A 24470-nucleotide genomic window follows, 5' to 3' on the forward strand; every position below is an offset into this window, starting at 1 on the left:
CGGTCCAGCTGCTGGGTTGTTGCCCTCCTACGGCCTCCTCCACGTCTCCTGATGTACTGGCCTGTCTCCTGGTAGCGCCTCCATGCTCTGGACACTACGCTGACAGACACAGCAAACCTTCTTGCCACAGCTCGCATTGATGTGCCATCCTGGATGAGCTGCACTACCTGAGCCACTTGTGTGGGTTGTAGACTCCGTCTCATGCTACCACTAGAGGGAAAGCACCGCCAGCTTTCAAAAGTGACCAAAATATGAGCCAGAAAGCATAGGAGCTGAGAAGTGGTCTGTGGTCACCACCTGCAGAACAACTCCTTTATTGGGGGTGTCTTGCTAATTGCCTATAATTCCCACCTGTTGTCTATTCCATTTGCACAACAGCATGTGAAATCGATTGTCAATCAGTGTTGCTGTGGGACAGTTTGATTTCACAGAAGTGTGATTGACTTGGAGTTACATTGTGTTGGTTTAAGTGTTCCCTTTATTTTTTTGAGCAGTGTATTTGTGCCCCCCCTCCACCTAACTATATGAAGCTACTTAAAATTGTCAGTTCAAAACCATTGCAACTAGGCAGAGCTACATAGATCTGCTCAGTCACTCACAATGCTGATTATTTCTCTGACCATAATTGTACAAGTGTCATACCCAGGATTTGAACCCACAACCTTTTACACTGGAAATAGGCACCTCACTGATTAAGCTATTTGCTCCTCTATAAGAAGCATAACTTCATATAGTTGCTATTCTCATGCTTCCTATACAGGAGCAAATAGCTCCATCAGTAAGGTGTCTGAGTCCAGTGTAATAGGTCATGGGTTCTTATCCTGTGTATGACACTTGTAAAATGTGTGTCTATAATAAAGAGGGTGTGGTGCAGGGTGCAGGGAGAAAGAGATAGCAGCAGCCGTTAATTAACTTAATTGAATGGTGTCACTAAACACATGGGGGAGAGGTGGCCCCCTACAGAGCAGGAGCCCGGCGGCAGCCAACTCCATTGCCTCCCACAGTTAAACCTCTGGATGAGGGGGTCTGCCGCTACCCGTGCTGCCTGCAGTAGGAGGAGATCCCTAGCCTGCCTGCTCCTGGCACCTATGCAATGGATCTGTCAGGTGCCGGGACATGCGCATAAGTGGCAGTGGGACTGTGCATGTGCAAAACATGGAGTGCATCAGCTGCAGCACATAGAACCTGGGTAAGGCTGCCCCAAGGCAGGGAGTGGCTACCCACAGGAAGCACGCTGTTTGTTAATCGCCTGTACTGGCAGTCCCAGAAGGAGAAAATGCCTCACAATGGGACTGCTTGTCATGTGTTTGACTGGCAGGTAGCACTTCCAATAGGAAATCCATGCCAGTCATAGACTGCAACTGTTCACTGAGACACTTAATAACTGAACAAGGTGATTCATCGCGCCCTACAGGTGCTCTTCACACCGTTGCAATGGGCTACCCCCCCTTAACCCTTGCATGCCCATGGGGACGTAAGCCCTTTTGATGGTGTGAACAGCGCACGCAGGGCACAATTAGTCACCTAGTAGGTGCTGTGATTGGGGGAGTGGCGGGTGCGAGAGAGGGGTTCTGAGGGTACCGGGCGGGGCGGTTGCGCATGAGCTGTGGGAGGGGAGATTGTGGGGGTGCGGTGGGGGGGGGGGGGGAAGGGGCGGTTGCCGGGGTGCCGCGGGTGGGGGAGGTAATCTGGACCCACTGTTGGTGGGGGAGGGGCGGTTGCAAGGGTATTGCGGGTGGGGGAAGGGTGGGAGCCGTCGGTGGTGGAGGGGCGTGGGTGCGGGGGTTCCGCGGGTGGGGGAGGGAGTACTGCACACATGCAGTATGTATATTGTGGGAGAGAGACTGTATATGCTGCAGCCTGAGGGGTTGGGAGGTGTTGTACTTGGGGGATTTGCGGGTGCGGTGGACAGGGGGATGGTGACCGGAAGTGCCATGGGTGGGGGAGGGCCCCATGGAGTGGATGGGGGAGGGTTTTGGGATGTCATTTGTGCACGATACGGGCGGGTGTTGAATGGGCGGGTGCGCTATTGCAGCGTGTGGTGGGGTAGAGGGTCCGGTGGAGCTGTGGGTGTGGCAGGGGTGCACTAAACTGTTGTGCTGCGGAAATACCCCGTACTGTGTCCCTTACTGACCGGCTGTGTCCCTCGCTCCCAGTCCCTGTATTGTTCTTATCTCCCGTTACGTCTCCTCCACGGCGTGGCCACTGTGATCTGTGCGTTGTCTCTTGCGCATGCGCATATGACACTGCCTCCATCCTTCTGTCGTCCCACAGTCCAGTGTGCGCATGACGTAAGACTGTATGATATGCGCATGTGTAAGAGACATCTCAGAGATGAAAGTGTCCGTGGCGGGCAGGAGGCGGAACGGGAGATCCGTAAACTACAGGGACTGTCGGCGTAGGGCTGCGCCAGGCAGCGGAAGATCCTGTAGATTGGTAGTGTCATTGGGCACCTTCTTCCTCAGTCTGCTGCTGTTGGCACATGGTATGGTGTAGCTCCCTGGAGATGCTGTGACTGTATGGCTCTATCTCCACCCATCACTGTGACTCCGCCCAGCGTTAGCCACACAGTCACAGAGAGACAGATCTGGGCAATTATATAGGAGATTGTAACTTGCGCTGCAAATTCCACAACTTTCTCAGTGATGTCTTCGTATAGCAAATGTAAATATGGAATTTCTTTATATGTTAGTGTAGTACTGGCTTGCCTACCCTTCAGCGGGAGGCTCCCGGTTTTTAATTGAGCCTCCCGCTGCCCCGCAAGCCATGCTAGTCTTCCCGTTTTTTCAGTGTCCCTCCACGAAAATCTGCACCGCACATGCGCTAGTCTGGAAATGCCAGGGGGTCTGCATGGGGGACGTTACAATGTCATGACATCATGTTACCTAAACACCAGCCATCGAGCGGTTGTGGGCAGCAGTGGCCATCCGGCAGTGCACACTCTTGAGAGGCGGTCCGAGCAGAGGTTAGTGTGCTCGGCGGCAGTCTCAGCAGCGGGGATGGCATTGACCTCTCTCCCCCCCACCCTTCCCACGGTGGCCTGTTAAAATGTAAGGGAATTAAATAAAGTACACTGCTATCCATGGCGGTCAGTGAGTGCTCTCTGGGGGCAGGTGATGCCTGTGACGCTCAGCACCCAGTTTCTTCTCTTTCTCCTGTCAGCATTTGGGTCTTGGCTTTGTGTAAAAAGGAAGCCAGGAATAAATGATATTTGTACAGCTGTATATGCAAGTTCTCATTTGTTGTGTATAAGTTACCAGGGTAGGTACAGGTGGGAGCAAAGGGTCCAAGGAGATTTTTAAATTAAATTAAGTGACCTCATGTTGCCCACAAACTTTCCACAATGCTGGTACTCCTTAAGGTGCCCATTCCATACCTCCAGCGACGGACTGGGGCCTTAATTCGGCCCTGGCAATCACGGGGGGCTGTGAGTCATGGGGGTGTGGACTTGTGTCATGCCCACATTACCATGGCGACGGTTGCTGGGGGCGTGCTGCGAGTCCGTGGGCGTGGACTCGCGGCATGCCCCCATTTCCATGGAGACCATGGAACCAGAGAGCCGGAGGCTGCACTGCACGCGGCCTTCCCAGCTCTCTGAGTGACCGGTTCGGCCCACATGCCCATTGGCCATTCTGGCATGCATACCTCCCAACATTGAAGAGGGACACTATGGCGTGCCCAAAAAGGGGCATAGCTTCGCGGGATTGCTGCGATCGTGAGCCACGCCCCGTTTTCCATCACTATGGGGGCATGACCAGCGCTCTGTGAGCTGCTGGCATGACCCCTGTCCCTCCGTCTCTAGTGAATATTCTAGTGACATTCTAGTGACTGACAGGAGCCTCCCAACTGCCCCTTCCCCCACCACGAGACACTGCGGCCTGCGAGTGGGACAGTCCCAAAAAAGCAGGACTTTCCCACGAAAATAGGGACAGTTGGGAGGAATGCCATACACTAATGCGATTTTGCCCAATTTCATCCGATTCCGACGTTTCGGGCCGTTAAATCGGATGAAAGCTGGCAAATCGCATGTGTTTTACCTCCGATCCAATCCGCAGTCCTGTGAGCATCGGATCAGAGCCCCTAGAGTGGAGGTACTGCACTATAGATATATTGTACCGGCAGCCTTGGCTGGGGTCGCATATGATACATCGTATGCAGTCCTTTTGCAGACGATGTATCATGTGTGATCCTGCTGCTGGGTGGTTTAAGGGTGACCGTATGCGACTTCTCCCCTCCGAGAAGTTGCATAAGTGTATGGCCAGCTTTACACTGGGAAACACACAGATACTGAATCCAGCAGCTCAGCTGCAGGCCACACCGCTGAGAGGCGATAGATATGGAGAGATGGCGCTAGACATGCCCTTAGGTCTGAACCTGACACGCTCCTAAATGGCGCACCACATTCTACTACCACCTGCTATCTCTCTGAAACTAGTTTTCAAAAGTAGGCAAGTTTGGTGTAGAACTAAGCATTATTTATACTACATCATACAATACATCTTTATTTTTAATTTGATGCATTGTTTCCTCTAGATCTGAAAGCTTTTGAGAGAAGACTTACTGAATATGTATCGTGTTTACAGCCCGCTACTGGACGCTGGAGAAGTAAGTGGCTTTCCATATTTGATTTATTTTACTTCTAGATTAAATAGCGGGCGTTTAAGGGTCACATAAATATTCGTCCTAGCTCCTGTCTAATTCACAGGCTATGTGGTTTTGAATACTGGGGCATCCTGCCAAATGACTGACTTCACTGTGGGGTGGTATTCATGTGACCGGCGGTCAGGAGACCGACGGTCACATGACCTCCACCAACATCCCGCCCCCTCACTATCCCGACGGTCGGCATGCCGACCAACAGGGACTATTTCCAGTCGTGGGTGTCCACGTTACCCATAGAGTGGGAATAGACCGAGCCCGCAAGGGGCTTGCTGCACTCGCCCCTCCCCCCCAGGATCCTGGTGTCTGTATGCTGCCGGGATCCCGGCTTCGGTCTCCTGACCGCCGGTCAGCCATACCACACCCTTCACTGTGTAGACCACAGATATATTTTAAAGTGAGCTCTTTGGAGCAGGGCCCTCTTCCCTCCTGTTCCCACAACCCTCTTCTCTCACACCTCAATTACAGCCTACTTAGCGAATGTCTATACCTGCATCTGCTCTCGCTCATTACTGTTTATCTCTTCCAATGGCTGCCTGCCCCCAGTAGTATGACAACTACTCCTTTGCTTCCTTTCCTCTCAGCTGTAGTGTATACTGAGAACTGTTGCTAATTGTTACCGATGCTCTGTTTTAGTTTTTCTGTTACAGTAACGCTAAGCTCTGTGTACCTTGTATTGTTCTAATGTTTGCCGTATGTACGGTGCTGCAAAACACTTGTGGCACCTTATAAATAAAATGTAATAATAATAGAAAGTGAACAATGGGCCTGATTTTGCGTTGGCAACTTTGTATTTGGACAAATTATGTCGCAATGCGAGGGCTGCAAATACATTTATTCTCTTTGCATGTAGCCCACTAATGTTGGACAGCTTTATTTTTACACTGCAATTTAGATCTGAGTTTGGACACACCCCACCCAAATCTAACTCTCTCTGCACATGTTACATCTGCACCACCTGCAGTGCACATGGTTTTGCCCATTGGTATTCTTTTTTGGTTTGCTAGCAAAAATGAGTAAGGCCCTGCTTTTTGACATGCCCCTCTCTCATCTAAATCTCTCTGCATGTTACCTAGGTCCACCTGCAGTGCAGCATGGTTTTACCCAGGTGCACTGTTACTTGATTGTTTTGCTGTGCTCCCAACACAGAATCTGCCTTAAAGGGGCCTTTTAAAAAAAAATATTATTATTATTATTATTATTATTATTATCCTTTATTTATATGGGGCCACAAGGGTTTCGCAGCAGCCAATTACAGAGTACATATGCACAGAATCAAAACAGGAAAACAGTGACTTACAGCTGAAGACAATATAGGACAAGTACAGGGTAACTAAGCATAACTACATCAGTAGATGACACTGAGATATCAAGGTGGCCGAAAACTGTAAGATTTGGGCAGTTGAGGATTATTAAAGTAAGAAAAGGATAAGCACATGAGGGAAGAGGGCCCTACTTGTGAGAGCTTACATTCCAAAGGGGAGGGGTAGACAGACAGGGGTGACACAGATAGGGTAGACTGAGCGTGTGACAGAGGGTTAGGTTGAGATTTGGCTAGGTTTGGTAAAGAAGTCGGTCTTAAGAGCCCGTTTAAAGTTCTGTAGAGAGGTGGAGAGTCTGAGGGAGAGTTGGTAGAGAATTCCAATGTAAGGGAGCAGCACGTGAAAAATCTTGGAGATAGGAGTGGGTGGAAGTAATCAGAAGACAGGAGAGTCGGCATGCATTAGCAGAGCGAAGAGGACGGGTGGGAGAGTAAAGGGAGATAAGGTCAATGTTTTATATTCATTTTACATATACAATGCGAGAGGCTTGCGGAGAAGGCCCTACAACTGACAGTCATATACTGTATGTGTGAGAAAAGTCTATCAATATGTAATTTTGGAGTTTCCAGCTTAATTTTGTTAAAGAAATCTAATTTCTCTGACGTCCTAGTGGATGCTGGGAACTCCGTAAGGACCATGGGGAATAGACGGGCTCCGCAGGAGACTGGGCACTCTAAAAGAAAGATTAGGTACTATCTGGTGTGCACTGGCTCCTCCCTCTATGCCCCTCCTCCAGACCTCAGTTAGAATCTGTGCCCGGCCAGAGCTGGGTGCTCCTAGTGGGCTCTCCTGAGCTTGCTAGAAAGAAAGTATTTGTTAGGTTTTTTATTTTCAGTAAGATCTGCTGGCAACAGACTCACTGCTACGAGGGACTGAGGGGAGAGAAGCAAACCTACCTGCGTGCAGCTAGCTTGTGCTTCTTAGGCTACTGGACACCATTAGCTCCAGAGGGTTCGAACACAGGGACTGACCTCGATCGTCCGTTCCCGGAGCCGCGCCGCCGTCCCCCTTGCAGAGCCAGAAGACAGAAGAAAGGAGATGAAATCGGCGACAGAAGACTCCGGTCTAAATTAAGGTAGCGCACAGCACTGCAGCTGTGCGCCATTGCTCCCACTGCACACCACACACCGGTCACTGTAGGGTGCAGGGCGCTGGGGGGGGGGGGGCGCCCTGGGCAGCAATAAGAATACCTTTTAGCAATATATACACATAATACAGTCTGGAAAACTGTATATGTGTAAAAAACCCCGCCATTAAGCTATACAAAACGCGGGAGAAGGCCGCCGCTGAGGGGGCGGGGCCTTCTTCCTCAGCACACCAGCGCCATTTTCTCTTCACAGCTCCGCTGGAAGGACGCTCCCCAGGCTCTCCCCTGCAGTATCTTGTACACAAAGGGTAAAAAAGAGAGGGGGGGCACATAAATTTAGGCGCAAATAGGAAAATAAGCAGCTATTGGGAAAAATCACTCATTATAGTGTAAATCCCTGTGTTATATAGTGCTGTGGTGTGTGCTGGCATACTCTCTCTCTGTCTCCCCAAAGGACTTTGTGGGGTACTGTCCTCAGTCAGAGCATTCCCTGTGTGTGTGCGGTGTCGGTACGGCTGTGTCGACATGTTTGATGAGGAGGGTTACGTGGAGGCGGAGCAAGGGCAGATAAGTGTGGTGTCGCCCCCAACGGGGCCGACACCGGGTTGGATGGATATGTGGAAGGTCTTAACAGACAGTGTCAACTCCTTACATAAAAGGTTCGATGACGCAGCAGCCTTGGGACAGCCGGGATCTCAGCCTGCGCCTGCCCAGGCGTCTCAGAGGCCATCAGGGGCTCATAAACGCCCGCTAGCTCAGATGGTAGACACAGATGTCGACACGGAGTCTGACTCTAGTGTAGATGAGGATGAGACAAATGCACAGTCTACAAAAGCCATCCGATGCATGATTACTGCAATGAAAAATGTATTGCACATTTCTGATGTTAACCCGGTTACTACCAAGAAGGGTATTATGTTTGGGAGAAAAAGCAGCCAGTGACTTTTCCCCCATCTGATGAATTAAATGAATTGTGTGAGGAAGCGTGGAGTTCCCCCGATAAGAAACTAGTGATTTCTAAGAGGTTACTGATGGCGTACCCTTTCCCGCCAACGGACAGGTTACGTTGGGAAACATCCCCTAGGGTGGACAAGGCGCTCACACGCTTATCAAAAAAGGTGGCACTGCCGTCTCAGGATACGGCCGCCCTAAAGGAGCCTGCGGATAGAAAGCAGGAAGCTATCCTGAAGTCTGTGTATACACACTCAGGTACTATACTGAGACCTACTATTGCTTCAGCATGGATGTGTAGTGCTGCAGCCGCATGGTCTGATACCCTGTCAGACAACATTGATTCCCTTGACAGGGATACTATTTTGCTAACCATAGAACATATAAAAGACGTCGTCTTATATATGCGGGATGCACAGAGGGACATTTGCCTGCTGGCATCTAGAATTAATGCAATGTCCATTTCTGCCAGGAGAGTATTATGGACTCGGCAGTGGACAGGTGATGCTGATTCTAAAAGGCACATGGAGGTTTTGCCTTATAAGGGTGAGGAATTGTTCGGGGACGGTCTCTCGGACCTCGTATCCACGGCAACAGCCGGGAAGTCAACTTTTTTGCCTCAGGTTCCCTCACAGCCTAAGAAAGCACCGTATTATCATGTACAGTCCTTTCGGCCTCAGAAAGGCAAGCGGATCAGAGGCACATCCTTTCTGCCCAGAGGCAGGGGTAGAGGAAAGAAGCTGCACCAGGCAGCCAGTTCCCAGGAACAAAAATCCTCCCCCGCTTCCTCTTAGTCCACCGCATGACGCTGGGGCTCCACAGGCGGAGCCGGGTGCGGTGGGGGCGCGTCTCCGAAACTTCAGCAACCAGTGGGTTCGCTCACAAGTGGATCTCTGGGCTGTACAAATTGTATCTCAGGGATACAAGCTGGAGTTCGAGGCGACTCCCCCTCGCCGTTACCTCAAATCAGCCTTGCCAGCTGCTCCCAGGGAAAGGGAGGTAGTACTGGCGGCAATTCACAAGCTGTACCTCCAGCAGGTGATAATCAAGGTTCCCCTCCTTCAACAGGGACGGGGTTACTATTCCACAATGTTTGTGGTACCGAAACCAGACGGTTCGGTGAGACCCATTCTAATTTAAAATCCTTGAACACTTATATAAGAAGGTTCAAGTTCAAAATGGAATCGCTCAGGGCGGTTATTGCAAGCCTGGAAGAGGGGGATTTTATGGTGTCGCTGGACATCAAGGATGCTTACTTGCATGTCCCCATTTACCCACCTCACCAGGAGTACCTCAGGTTTGTGGTACAGGATTGTCATTACCAATTCCAGACGTTGCCGTTTGGTCTGTCCACGGCACCGAGAGTATTTACCAAGGTAATGGCCGAAATGATGATACTCCTTCGGAAGAAGGGAGTTATAATTATCCCGTACTTGGACGATCTCCTTATAAAGGCGAGGTCCAGAGGGCAGTTGTTAGTCAGCGTAGCACACTCTCGGGAAGTGTTGCAACAGCACGGCTGAATTCTGAATATCCCAAAGTCGCAGCTGATTCCTGCGACGCGTCTGCTCTTCCTGTGCATGATTCTGGACACAGAACAGAAGAAGGTGTTTCTCCCGGTGGAGAAGGCCCAGGAATTGTCATTTCTGGTCAGGGACCTCCTGAAACCAAAACAGGTGTCGGTGCATCACTGCACGCGAGTCCTGGGAAAGATGGTGGCTTCTTACGAAGCAATTCCCTTCGGCAGGTTCCATGCAAGGATCTTTCAGTGGGATCTGTTAGACAAATGGTCCGGATCGCATCTTCAGATGCATTGGTTGATCACCCTGTCCCCAAGGGCCAGGGTGTCTCTGCTGTGGTGGCTGCAGAGTGCTCATCTTCTCGAGGGCCGCAGATTCGGCATACAGGACTGGGTCCTGGTGACCACGGATGCAAGCCTCCGAGGATGGGGGGCAGTCACTCAGGGAAGGAACTTCCAAGGACAGTGGTCAAGTCAGGAGACTTCCCTACACATAAATATACTGGAACTAAGGGCCATTTACAACGCCCTGAGTCGAGCAGAGCCCCTGCTTCAAAACCAACCAGTGCTGATTCAATCAGACAACATCACGGCGGCCGCCCATGTAAACCGCCAGGGCGGCACAAGAAGCAGGATGGCAATGGCAGAAGCCACAAGGATTCTCCGATGGGCGGAGAATCACGTGCTAGCACTGTCAGCAGTGTTCATTCCGGGAGTGGAGAACTGGGAAGCAGACTTCCTCAGCAGGCACGACCTCCACCCGGGAGAGTGGGGACTTCATCCAGAAGTCTTCACGCAGATTGTAAACCGTTGGGAACGGCCACAGGTGGACATGATGGCGTCCCGCCTCAACAAAAAGCTAAAAAAATATTGCGCCAGGTCAAGGGACCCTCAGGCGATAGCTGTGGATGCACTAGTGACACCGTGGGTGTACCAGTCGGTTTATGTGTTCCCTCCTCTTCCTCTCATACCCAAGGTACTGAGGATAGTAAGAAAGAGAGGAGTAAGAACTATACTCATCGTTCCGGATTGGCCAAGAAGAACTTGGTACCCAGAACTACAAGAAATGATCTCAGAGGACCCATGGCCTCTGCCTCTCAGACAGGACCTGTTACAGCAGGGGCCCTGTCTTTTCCAAGACTTACCGCGGCTGCGTTTGACGGCATGGCGGTTGAACGCCGGATCCTAACGGAAAAGGGCATTCCAGATGAAGTGATTCCTACGCTGATAAAGGCTAGGAAAGACGTGACAGCACAACATTATCACCGTATATGGCGAAAATATGTTGCTTGGTGTGAGGCCAGGAAGGCCCCTACGGAAGAATTCCAGCTGGGTCGATTCCTGCACTTCCTACAGTCAGGAGTGACTATGGGCCTAAAATTGGGGTCCATAAAGGTCCAGATTTCGGCCCTATCTATTTTCTTTCAAAAAGAACTGGCTTCACTGCCTGAAGTACAGACATTTGTTAAGGGAGTGCTGCATATTCAGCCCCCTTTTGTGCCTCCAGTGGCACCTTGGGATCTTAACGTTGTGTTGGATTTCCTGAAATCCCACTGATTTCCTGAAATCCCACTGGTTTGGAGCTAAAATATCTCACGTGGAAAGTGGTCATGCTATTGGCCTTAGCTTCGGCTAGGCGTGTGTCAGAATTGGCGGCTTTGTCATGTAAAAGCCCTTATCTGATCTTCCATATGGACAGGGCAGAATTGAGGACTCGTCCCCAATTTCTCCCTAAGGTGGTATCAGCGTTTCATTTGAACCAACCTATTGTGGTGCCTGCGGCTACTCGGGACTTGGAGGACTCCAAGTTACTAGATGTAGTCAGGGCTTTGAAAATCTATGTAGCCAGGACGGCTGGAGTCAAGAAAACTGACTCGCTGTTTATCCTGCATGCACCCAACAAGCTGGGTGCTCCTGCTTCAAAGCAAACTATTGCGCGCTGGATCTGTAACACGATTCAGCAAGCTCATTCTGCGGCAGGATTGCCGCATCCTAAATCGGTAAAAGCCCATTCTACAAGGAAGGTGGGCTCTTCTTGGGCGGCTGCCCGAGGGGTCTCGGCTTTACAGCTTTGCCGAGCTGCTACTTGGTCGGGTTCAAACACATTTGCTAAATTCTACAAGTTTGATACCCTGGCTGAGGAGGACCTTGCCTTTGCTCATTCGGTGCTGCAGAGTCATCCGCACTCTCCCGCCCGTTTGGGAGCTTTGGTATAATCCCCATGGTCCTTACGGAGTTCCCAGCATCCACTAGGACGTCAGAGAAAATAAGAATTTACTCACCGGTAATTCTAATTCTATTTCTCGTAGTCCGTAGTGGATGCTGGGCGCCCGTCCCAAGTGCGGACTCTCTGCAATACATGTATATAGTTATTGCGTAACTAAAGGGTTATTGTTATGAGCCATTCGTTGAATGAGGCTCAGTTATTGTTCATACTGTTAACTGGGTTTGGTTATCACAAGTTGTACAGTGTGATTGGTGTGGCTGGTATGAGTCTACCCTGGATTCCAAATCCTTTCCTTGTTGTGTCAGCTCTTCCGGGCACAGTTTCCTTAACTGAGGTCTGGAGGAGGGGCATAGAGGGAGGAGCCAGTGCACACCAGATAGTACCTAATCTTTTCTGCGGAGCCCGTCTATTCCCCATGGTCCTTACGGAGTTCCCAGCATCCACTACGGACTACGAGAAATAGAATTACCGGTGAGTAAATTCTTATTTTTCTCTTTTTACTAGTGATTCTCATTGTAGTATCTGTTTGTACCACAACTGGTGCATGGAACTGGCTAATAGACCCAGACACACAGAAGGTATATATATGTTTTATTACTTATAATACATTGCGTATTCCCATTGCTATGTTTTTGAATTGTAGCCTTTAAGCGCGCTTGGGTATGGTACTCACTATTCATAAAAGTGAGGGTACAACTGTATCTCGTGTTCATTCTAGCACCATGCAGCCTAGCATTATGAGCTCAATTTTATATGTGATGTATCGCTATAGCTACTGATTAGGTGCAGGGAGCAAGAATAAACACTATGGGGGTCATTCAAATTTTCAAGCGAAAAAACAGGCTTTTATCACAATTTTCCAGCAAGTCAATTGTAGCCCATTTTAGTAGTACAAAAAATTACAGTTTTTTGGGGGGGAAAAAACACACATGACCTGGGATAAGTTCCCGGACCCATGTGTTTTCATGATAACTGGTCATTTATCGGGGATTATTTTTCTCCTGCCTTTGGGCTGGTGAAAATATCCCCAATGGCTGAAGGCTTTCGGGGCTAATTGGATAGCCATTGGGGGATCAATCAGACTGTGTAATTTACTGCCGCTGATTGACCCCCCCCCCCCCCCCAGGGATATTCAATTGTGGCAGGTGATAACACAAATCCCTGAAAAGCAGCACCAATTAGCCCAGTTGGCACTGCGGCAGCGTAAACCTATAGATCTTATGTGTTTTCACCCACAAATGTAAACATTTTCAAGAGAAAAAAAAACGGTGGTTAATTGAATTGCCAGACACAGACACTAACCATCAGGTGAAATTTTTTACTTTTTTTTTTCCCTCCTAAAAATATAGATAGTCTAAATGAATATCCCCCTTAGTGTTCAAATAACCATACCCCCCCCCCCCCCCACAGGGCCCCAGCACTATTAGTGTCCTCAATACTTACCATAGGGCTGTTGGTATACCAACGCCGGTCACATGACCGCTGTCATCCCATCCATCGGAGTGCTAAACGCATTCCCCTCACATCAACATATGCAACATATACTGTGCTCTGTTTCTTCCAGCTTTTGCCATAATAGGTGTTACATTCTCATTTTGCAGGTATCTTTCTTCACATCTTTGTGGAATCACCCGTTCTTTACCATTAGCTGCATAACGCTAATAGGTCTGTTTTTTGCTGGTATACACAAAAGAGTGGTGGCCCCATCAATGTATCCTTTTACTATGATCATGGTGTTTATAAGTAATATGAGAAGGACAGACCTACATGCCTACTGACCCCTGTATTTCAGGAAGCTTTCCTTGTGGTCAGGAGGAGCGGGCCAGCCTCCAGATTTGCTCATGTACCCAGTGATGTGGGTGAATCGGGATTTAATGATGTGATTCACAGAGAATCACATTGTGTGCTTTCCGTGCCGGTCACAGTGGCATTATTGGGGGTTTTGTTAACAACAGTTGCGAATGAGTTACCCGGTACTAATACACTCTGATACAGGGGTGATATATTGATAGCTCTCATTGGCCTCCATAATGACATAAGCTATTCAGTAAGTGAGAGCAATCTAGTTTCATTTCACAATTTGGCTTATAGGCCCTACACACTCGTCGACCTGACTGAAAGATATGAACGATCTCGTTCATTATTGAACGAGATACCGGTCATATCTTTCAGTGTGGAGGCCCCAGTGATGAACGATGCGCGGCACCGCGCTCGTTCATCGCTGGTGCCCCGTCGGCTGTGCATGCAGGCCAATATGGATGATCTCGTCCATAGTTGCCTGCACGTCTATGAAGCCGGGTGACTGGACGAGTGAAGGAACTTCACTCCCCCCCCCCCCCCCCCGTCTCTGCCCCCCTGCCGCCGGGTCGCCCGTTGGCCAAATCCGCCGTCGGGCATCTCGGCGGCCGATCGTCGTGTCTGTAGGGCCCTTAAGTCTGCAATAATATTTAGCAGCTCTCTAGAGAAACTTACTACCACTGCATTTAGGCACAAAGGAGCAGATGTATTAAGCCTGGAGAAGTGATAAAGCAGTGATAAGTGGAAGGTGATTATGCACCAGCCAATCACTACAGGTTTGAAAAAAGGTCAGTTAGGAGCTGATTGGCTGGTGCGTTATCACCTTCCATTTATCACTTCTCCAAGCTTAATACATCTGCCCCAAAGTGTATCTAGGGCATACTTGCCTACCTGACCCTCTCCATGAGGGAGAAAATGCTCTGTTCCTGGACTTTCCTGGTAATGTATGATTGCCATCACCTGTGGTGAAACACCTTTCTTATCAATTAACTAGCTCACCACAGGTGATGGCAATCATACATTACCAGGAAAGTCCAGGAACAGAGCATTTTCTCCCTCATGGAGAGGGTCAGGTAGGCAAGCATGATCTAGGGGCAGATTCAAAATGTAGTCACAAGGTGCTGGCTGCGCACATTTCCAGGTACTATGGTAGGTGAAATGTTCCTTTATTTTGCTCAATCTCTGTCACAAGCAGTAAACAATGAGCAGTGTCTGCCCTTAGTTGGTTTGATGCAAATTTTGCCCTTCATACTATCTTGGTAAATGAGCTCTAGTCTCACCTAACAGTGAAGAGAACCGCGTAATCTTTTCTAGCCCAGCCAGTTAGCTACAGTACTGAAGGGAGCATGGCCCAGACCAGGACTTGTTTTGAAGGTAATAGATGCTACTGAATTGCATATCCTCCAACATGACCCATTACATTAGTTACAAAATGCTCTGTTCCTGGACTTCCCTCATAATTTATGATTGCCATCACCTGTGTTGAACTAGTTAAATGATAAGGTGTTTCTACACAGGTGATGGCAATAATAAATTAAGAGGGATTTCCAGGTACACAGAACATTTTGTACCTAATGGAATGGGTCATGTTGGAGGGTATGGAATTGTGGAATAGACCATATGCATGTATGCGCTCTGCAGTGGTTTTCTATTTGAGTGCTGCTTATAATTCCCAGTCCTACCTCCTTATTATTCCACATGTAGATGCAAATATTGTATCTAAGAATTTATGAGCTAATCTGCATGTACATACATATGTATGTGTGTATGCACAGCGTGTGTGTATGCACAGTGTGTATGCACAGCGATGATGGCTGACATCGCTGGGCTGAAAAGCGCTCACTGTATACACACTGAGCGCTTGAATATTCATGTGAGTGTATTCGTTCATTCATTTGCAACATAGATGTAAGGACCGTAAATACAGTTAAAATATATTCCATGTGTTGACTGTGCAAGTAGTAAAGTGTATGAGGCTTCAAGATTGTTTTCTGTACTTCCTTACATCTCGGCTCCACTGTGTACTGAGAACTGTGGTGCCAACGGTTACCTGTGCTCTGTTTTAGTTTGTATGTACCTTGTATTGTTCTAATGTGTCGTATGTACGGTGCTGCAAAACGCTTGTGGCACAATAAAATGTAATAATACTATAGTCTTACACTGAAAGAACACAGCTAGTATGTGTAAGCCTATAGGTTTAGTTGTTTTATGTTTTGATCTTTGGCACATACAAGTTATCATTTTCTTTGACCTAATTGTTCAGAATAGCAGCACGATGTCGAACAGTACTGGCGGAATACAACATGTCATGTGATGATGTATGTGTTACCCCATGTGGTGTATACAGAGGGGTTTCCCCCTGATTTAGTGTCATACCCAATTTACCCACATTTTATGTTTACAGGAAAAAAAAACAATATATGCCTCTTGACCTGTATTCAGAGTTTGAAGCAGTGTCATATCTATAATGGATTCGGTGCATGCAGCCCCTGGGTCCAGAGGGGGGTGCCTCGCACCCATTTTCTTAAATACTTACCTGTCTGGAGTCCCGCAGCACTGACAGTGACTCTGAGCGTTAGATGGTGTGCTGGTCTTCAGGAAAATGGCGTGGTGGACATTTTCCCAGCATTTTGCTCATGTGCACCATTTTCCCGGAGACCTGTGCACCACCTAGTGAGTAAGTGCCACTGCTAAAGAGGAGGGGTGCCCAGACGGAGACTGCACACGGGCCCCCGCCTTTCTTAATACGCCCCTGGCTGGCAGAACCCATGCAGTTGCACCTCCCCCCTAGTCATCAGCTTGTGAAAGTGGCTACCATCACTGTCTCACTATCAGCGCACATGTGCACTAACCCGTATATTGGTGCAAGATATCAGAGCCATCTGTATGCAGAACTGATTTCAGATCGAATAGCCTACAATTCCATCTGCACGCTTGTGGCACACTTATACTATGTGTGAACACTCCATCGTCACTCGGGTTCACCCACTCAGCCAGAAGTGGAGACGTAGCTGTGATGCATACAACTCTGAATCATCTGTAGTTGCATATGCAGGCTCTGACGCATGCGCAGCTGTTAGAAAACGCAAGATCCAGACGCAAAGGGGACTTGCGCACAACTCAGAATCAAGCTCACAAGTGACTGTTGGCAAAATGCACGTAGTAGCAAATGTGGCCCCTTCTTCTAGAGATGGATTGGGGTGCAGTACAATGTATTTTCTCTAACGTCCTAGTGGATGCTGGGGACTCCGTCAGGACCATGGGGATTAGCGGGCTCCGCAGGAGACAGGGCACATCTAAAAAGCTTTTTAGGTCACATGGTGTGTACTGGCTCCTCCCCCTATGACCCTCCTCCAAGCCTCAGTTAGGTTTTTGTGCCCGTCCGAGAAGGGTGCAAACTGGATGGCTCTCTTAAGGAGCTGTTTAGTAAAGTTTTTTTTTAGGTTTCTAATCAGTGATTCCTGCTGGCGACAGGATCACTGCAACGAGGGACTTAGGGGAGAGACTTGCAACTCACCTGCGTGCAGGAGGATTGAAGTTTTAGGCTACTGGACACTGAGCTCCAGAGGGAGTCGGAACACAGGTCAGCCTGGGGTTCGTCCCGGAGCCGCGCCGCCGATCCCCCTTACAGACGCTGAAGAAAGACGGCGGAACGGAGGTCCGGAAACAGGCGGCAGAAGACTTCACAGTCTTCAGAGAGGTAGCGCACAGCACTGCAGCTGTGCGCCATTGTTGCTACACGGCTCACTGACACGGTCACGGAGGGTGCAGGGCGCTGCTGGGGGCGCCCTGGGCAGCAATATAAATACCTATTTGGCAAATAAATACATCACATATAGCCATTAAGGCTATATGTATGTATTTAACCCAGGCCAGTTTTCCTAATAACCGGGAGAAAAGCCCGCCGTGAAAGGGGCGGAGCTTATTCTCCTCAGCACTCAGCGCCATTTTCCTGACCAGCTCCGCTGGTGAGGAAGGCTCCCACTCTCCCCTGCACTACAGAAACAGGGTTAAAGAGAAGGGGGGCATAAATTGGCGATATAATTATATATTAAGAGCCCATATATAGAAACAACACCTTCTAGGGTTGTTATATACATTATGGCGCTTTTGGTGTGTGCTGGCAAACTCTCCCTCTGTCTCCCCAAAGGGCTAGTGGGTCCTGTCCTCTATCAGAGCATTCCCTGTATGTGTGTGCTGTAGGTCGGTACGTGTGTGTCGACATGTATGAGGAAAATGTTGGTGAGGAGACGGAGAAAATTGCCTGTAATGGTGATGTCACTCTCTAGGGAGTCGACACCAGAATGGATGGCTTACTTATGGAATTACGTGATAATGTCAACACGCTGCAAGCCGGTTGACGACATGAGACAGCCGGCGGACAAATTAGTATCGGTCCAGGCGTCTCAGACACCGTCAGGGGCTTGTAAAAACGCCCATTTACCTCAGTCGGTCGACAGACACTGACACGGACACTGACCCCAGTGTCGACGGTGAAGAAACAAACGTATTTTTCCTTTAGGGCCACAAGTTACATGTTAAGGGCAATGAAGGAGGTGTTACGTATTTCTGATACCACAAGTACCACAAATAAGGGTATTTTGTAGGGTGGGAAAAAACTACTTGTAGTTTTGCCTAAATCAGATAAATTAAATGAAGTGTGTGATGATACGTGGGGTTCCTCCGACAGAAAGTTATGGGCGGTATACCCTTTTTCCCGCCAGTAGTAAGGGCGAGTTGGAAAACACACCTTAGGGTGGACAAGGCGCTCACACGCTTATAAAAAACATGGCGTTACCGTTTCCAGATACGGCCGCCCTCAAGGAGCCAGCTGATAGGAAGCTGGAAAATATCATAACAGTATATACACACATACTGGTGTTATACTACGACCAGCAATCGCCTCAGCCTGGATGTGCAGCGCTGAGGGGGCTTGGTCGGATTTCCTGACTGAAAATTTTGATACCCTTGACAGGGACAGGATTTTATTGTCTATAGAGCATTTTAAGGATGCATTTCTATATATGTGTGATGCGCAGAGGCATATTTGCATTCTGGCATCAAGAGTAAATGTGATGTACATATCTGCCAGACGAAGACACGACAGTGGTCAGGTGAGGCAGATTCCAGACGGCATATGGAAGTATTGCCGTATAAAGGGGCGGTCCATTGGACCTGGTGGCCATGGCAACAGCTGAAAAATCCACCTTTTGTTACCCCGAGTCACATATTGGCAGAAAAGGACACAGTCTTTTCAGTCTCAGTCCTTTCGTCCCCATACGGGCAGGCGGGCGAAGGCCAGTCATATCTGCCCAGGGGGAGAGGAAAGGGAAGAAGACTGCAGCAAGCAGCTCATTCCCAGGAACAGAAGCTCCTCACGGCTTCTGCCAAGTCCGCAGCATAACGCTGGGGCCGTACAAGCGGACTCAGGTGCGGTAGGGGGTCATCTCAAGAGTTTCAGCAACACTCGCAAGGGAACTCCGGGATCCTACATGTAATATCCCAGGTGTACATTGGAAATTCGAGACGTCTCCCCCTCACACAATTCACAGGCTGTATTCCCAGCAGGTGATAATCAAAGTACCCTTCTTACAACAAGGAAGGGGGTAGTATTCCACACTATATTGTGGTACTGAAGCCAACCGGCTCGGTGAGATCTGAAATATTTGAACACTTACATACAAGCGTTCAAATCAAGATGGAGTCACTCGGAGCAGTGATAGCGAACCAGGAAGAAGGGGACGATATGATGTCACTGGATATCAGGGACGTTTACCTACAGGTCCAAATTTGCCCTTCTCACCAAGGGTACTTCAGGTTCCTGGTACAGAACTGTCACTATCAGTTCAGACGCTGCCGTTTGGATGGTCCACGGCGCCCCGGGTCTTTACCAAGGTAATGGCCGGAATGGTGATTTTTCTTAAAAGAAACATGGACGCTTTCCTGATAAGGGCAAGGTCCAGAGAACAGTTGGAGGTCGGAGTAGCACTATCTTAAGTAGTTCTACGACAGCACGAGTGGATTCTAAATATTCCAAAATCGCAGCTTTTTCCGACGACACGTCTACTGTTCCTAGGGAAGATTCTGGACACAGTCCAGAAAAACGTGTTTCTCCCAGTGGAGAAAACCAGGGAGTTATCCGAGCTAATCGGGATCCTCCTAAAACCAGGAAAAGTGTCAGTGCATCATTGCACAAGAGTCCTGGTAAAAATGGTGGCTTATTACGAAGCAATTCCATTCGGCAGATTTCCCGCAAGAACTCTTCAGTGGGATCTGCTGGACAAATGGTCCGGATCGCATCCTCAGATGCATCAGCGGATAACCCTATATCCAAGGAAAAGGGTGTCTCTCCTGTGGTGATTACAGAGTGCTCATCTTCTAGAGGGCCGCAGATTCGGCATTCAGGATTGGATGCCGGTGACCACGGAGGCCAGCCTGAGAGGCTGGGGAACAGTCACACAGGGAAAAAATTTCCAGGGAAGTGTGATTAAGTCTGGAGAATTCTCTCCGCATAAATAAGCTTAGAGCAAATTTATAATGCTCTAAACTTAGCTAGACCTCTGCTTCAAGGTCAGCCGGTATTGATCCAGTGGGATAACATCACGGCAGTCGCCCACGTAAACAGAAGGGCGGCACAAGAAGCAGGAGGGCAGTGAAAACTGCAAGGATTTTTCGCTAGGCGGAAAATCATGTGATAGCACTGTCAGCAGTGTTCTTTCCGGGAGTGGACGACTGGGAAGCAGACTTCCTCAGCAGGCATGACCTCCACCCGGGAGAGTGGAAACTTCATAGGGAAGTTTTTCAACATGATTGTGGACCGTTGGCAAAGACCAAAGGTGGACATGATGGCGTCCCGCCCGAACAAAAACGGGACAGGTATTCTGCCAGGTCATGAGACCTTCAGGCGATAGCTGTGGATGTTCTGGTAACACCGTGGGTGTACCAGTCTGTGTATGTGTTCCCTCCTCTGTTTCTCATAACCAGGGTATTGAGAATTATAAGACATAGAGGAGTATGAACTATACTAGTGGCTCCGGATTGGCCAAGAGGGACTTGGTACCCGGAACTTCAAGAAATGCTCACAGAGGACTAAGGGCCTGGGGAGCTAAGAAGGGACTTGATTCAGCAAGTACCATGTCTATTCCAAGACTTACCGCGGCTGCGTTTGACGGCATGGCGGTTGAATGCCGGATCCTGAGGGGAAAAGGCATTCCATAAGAGGTCATACCTACCCTGGTCAAAGCCAGGAAGGAGGTGACCGCACAACGTCATCACCACATGTGGTGAAAATATGTTGCGTGGGTGAGGCCAGGAAGGCTCCACGACGGAAATTCAACTAGGTCGATTTCTACACTTCCTGAAAACAGGAGTGTTTTGGACCTCAAATTGGGGTTCATTAACATTTAAATTTCGGCCCTGTAGATTTTCTTCCAGAAAGAATTGACTTCTGTTCCTGAAGTCCAGATTGTAAAGGATGTATTGCATATACAGCTTTTTTGTGCCCCTAGGGGCACCGTGAGATCTCAACATAGTGTTGGGATTTCTTAAAATCATATTGGTTTGAACCGCTCAAATCTGTGGATTTGAAATATCTCACATGGAAAGTGACCATGCTGTTGACAAATATCTCACATGGGAAGTGACCATGTTGTTAGCCCTGGCCTCGGCCAGGCGATTGTCAGAATGGGCGGCTTTGTCTTACAAAAGCCCATATTAAAATTTTCCATTTGAACAGGACAGAACTGGGACTCGTCTCCAGTTTCTTCATGAAGGGGTGTCAGCGTTTTCACCTGAAACAACCTCTTGTGGTGCCTGCGGCTACTAGGGACTTGGAGGACTCCAAGTTACTAGACGTGGTCAGGGCCCTAAAAATATATATATATATATATATATATAGTTAGGACGGCTGGAGTCAGAAAGTCTGACTTGCTGTTTATACTGTCTACACCCAACAAGCTGGGTGCTCATGCTTCTAAGCAGTCTATTGCACGCTGGATTTGTAGTACAATTCAGCTTGCACATTCTGTGGCAGGCCTGCCACAGACGAAATATGTAGATGCCCATTCCACAAGGAAGGTGGGCTCATCCTGGGCGGCTGCCCGAGGAGTCTCGGCATTACAACTTTGCCGAGCAGCTACGTGGTCAGGGGAGAACACGTTTGTAAAATTTTACAAATTTTGATACTCTGGCTAAGGAGGACCTGGAGTTCTCTCATTCGGTGCTGCAGAGTCATCCGCACTCTCCCGCCCGTTTGGGAGCTTTGGTATAATCCCCATGGTCCTGACGGAGTCCCCAGCATCCACTAGGACGTTAGAGAAAATAAGAATTTACTTACCGATAATTCTATTTCTCGTAGTCCGTAGTGGATGCTGGGCGCCCATCCCAAGTGCGGATTGTCTGCAATGCTTGTACATAGTTATTGTTACAAAAATCGGGTTATTACTATTGTTGTGAGCCATCTTTTCGGAGGCTACTTCGTTTTGTTATCATACTGTTAACTGGGTTCAGATCACAAGTTGTACGGTGTGATTGGTGTGGCTGGTATGAGTCTTACCCGGGATTCAAGATCCTTCCTTATTGTGTACGCTCGTCCGGGCACAGTACCTAACTGAGGCTTGGAGGAGGGTCATAGGGGGAGGAGCCAGTACACACCATGTGACCTAAAAAGCTTTTTAGATGTGCCCTGTCTCCTGCGGAGCCCGCTAATCCCCATGGTCCTGACGGAGTCCCCAGCATCCACTACGGACTACGAGAAATAGAATTATCGGTAAGTAAATTCTTATTTTATGGTAGCATTTGAAATGTGAATTATTATTAGCCCCCATCTCCTTTATTTTCTGTTCTTTGCAAAGTAGTTGCAAGTTCTACATTTGCTAAGTATGAACTCGTACGTTGTTTACATCTATATGTAGAGTTGAAAAATGCCCAATGTAATACAACTCTAAATACAAGCAGATCTATTTCCATGCATATGTAGGTACCCAGGTGCATGTTAGCAAACCAACGTGCAACTCTAAAGGTGCATACACATTGGGCGTTTTTGCCCAGTGTGTATGCACAGCGATGATGGCTGACATCGCTGGGCTGAAAAGCGCTCACTGCATACACACTGAGCGCTTGTCCCCCCTGCCCAGCGATGTCAGCGGGGGTGAGCGGCTTTCCATAGCAGGACGCTATGGAAAGCCGCTCACCCCGCCGTTCATCTACTGGTAATACCAGTAGATGAATGGCGGCCGCTGGCGATGAAGCGGGAGCGCGCATCAGCGCTCATCGACGGGGCATACACACTGGGCGGCTTTGAGCTGAAAGCAGCTCAACACACCAAAAGTGAGATGCTTTCAGCTCAACATCGCCCAGTGTGTATGGGCCTTAACTCATCCTCAGTACAAGGAGATCTTTTAATGTTTTCACATGGTCTATTTAATGCAAATCCTAGAATACATTGTTTTAAAGTGTACAAACTAATTGATCTTTTTGTTTTTATGCAGACGGGCAAATTAATTCTGAAGCCAAGGCCGTACGTCCAATGATGTTTTCTATCCTCTCATCACTTATGTCCATAAAGGTTTCTATTTAAATTAATCTTGAACAGTGTTTTAAAGTTTTGCTTTGAAGATGTCTTACCGAAGGCAAACAGATGTATCATCTAGATCCTCTTCCTCAGAAGTGAACTGAAACTGAATTTCTGCGCTGGCATATTTTGCCTAGAGGACAAAAACAGTTTTTTCAAGTACTTTAAGACCGCAATAACAGACTGATGAAACAATTTCTCTTAGAAGTGCTGCCCTATTAAACAGTACTCACGCCATCCTTTTTCCCTGGGTCGTGTGATGGCAAGAGGTATTGTCCATGTTGTACCATGAGAGGTATGTGTGAAAGAACTATTGGCGGGTGCAGCCCCTGGAGTGTGCTAAAAGCATTCATCCTTTCTACCTTTTTCAATTTGCTGTTTTTGTCATTTGGGTTTTTTTCTTTTTTGGTGGGGGGGGGAATTGTGTTGGGGTGTGTTTTTTTTTTTTTTTTTTTTGCGTTTCATATTTATTTATTTTTTGTGCGAGATAGGTGTGAAATATCGGTTGTCCGTTATACACCATGGACTGGTTTTGTACTATCCACTCAGGATGCCCTCTAGCCTGTCCAGATGTCTGCATTGGATGGTACATTTATTTGACAGGCAAACTGTTGTCTCACTGGTTACACAATGAAATCGTTAATCAGCATTCTCTTTTGTATTATATAGTTATTTCTAATAAGAAAGTTGGTCTCAAGTGTGACTATATATAACTTTGTTTCCTCTGTTCTCCTGAATATTCCTCTTTCAGTCAGTACTTCTGTTCCCTCTGCTGTGGTTCTGTCTCACCACTGTGCCAGCAGGGAGTGCACTGAATATTCTGCCAGCAGTGCATTAAATATTTTAAATGTGTAGTTCATTTTTTACTATGTCTCCAGTTGTGTTTTATCATTGTTTAGTTAATTAAGAATACGTTTTAATAGAATCTCCTTAAAAATTTTCTCCGTTCTAGCATTCCTTGTACATTTGGTTATGTTGTAGCTGATGTCTTCACAAGTTTCATAACCTTAACCACTTAATTGATGGTTTTTGTGCCGAAAAACTGCTCAGAAATTGTTGGGGTTACTCTTTATTTAAAATAAGTGTGTGTGTGTGTGTGTGTATGTGTGTATATATATATATATATATATAATATTTCTCTGACGTCCTAGTGGATGCTGGGAACTCCGTAAGGACCATGGGGAATAGCGGCTCCGCAGGAGACTGGGCACAAAAGTAAAAGCTTTAGGACTACCTGGTGTGCACTGGCTCCTCCCCCTATGACCCTCCTCCAAGCCTCAGTTAGATTTTTGTGCCCGAACGAGAAGGGTGCACACTAGGTGGCTCTCCTGAGCTGC

The 24470-nt window shown here is 48.2% G+C and overlaps 1 protein-coding gene across 2 annotated transcripts in view; it reads left to right on the forward strand.

Moving 5' to 3' along the window:
* The window catches only part of CNEP1R1 (CTD nuclear envelope phosphatase 1 regulatory subunit 1), a 118196-nt gene extending 94204 nt beyond the window's left edge, over positions 1-23992 (forward strand). For both annotated transcript variants that reach the window (XM_063945348.1, XM_063945349.1), the window contains exons 2-6: positions 4534-4605; positions 12270-12343; positions 13367-13476; positions 15826-15880; positions 23051-23992. In XM_063945348.1, coding sequence (XP_063801418.1) covers positions 4534-4605; positions 12270-12343; positions 13367-13476; positions 15826-15880; positions 23051-23092 — 353 coding nt within the window. In that variant the 3' untranslated portion in view covers positions 23093-23992. The remainder of the gene's footprint in view (positions 1-4533; positions 4606-12269; positions 12344-13366; positions 13477-15825; positions 15881-23050) is intronic.
* The last annotated feature ends 478 nt before the right edge of the window (positions 23993-24470 follow it).

Source organism: Pseudophryne corroboree, chromosome 11, assembly GCF_028390025.1.
Source record: "Pseudophryne corroboree isolate aPseCor3 chromosome 11, aPseCor3.hap2, whole genome shotgun sequence".
Taxonomy (NCBI): Eukaryota; Metazoa; Chordata; class Amphibia; order Anura; family Myobatrachidae; genus Pseudophryne; species Pseudophryne corroboree.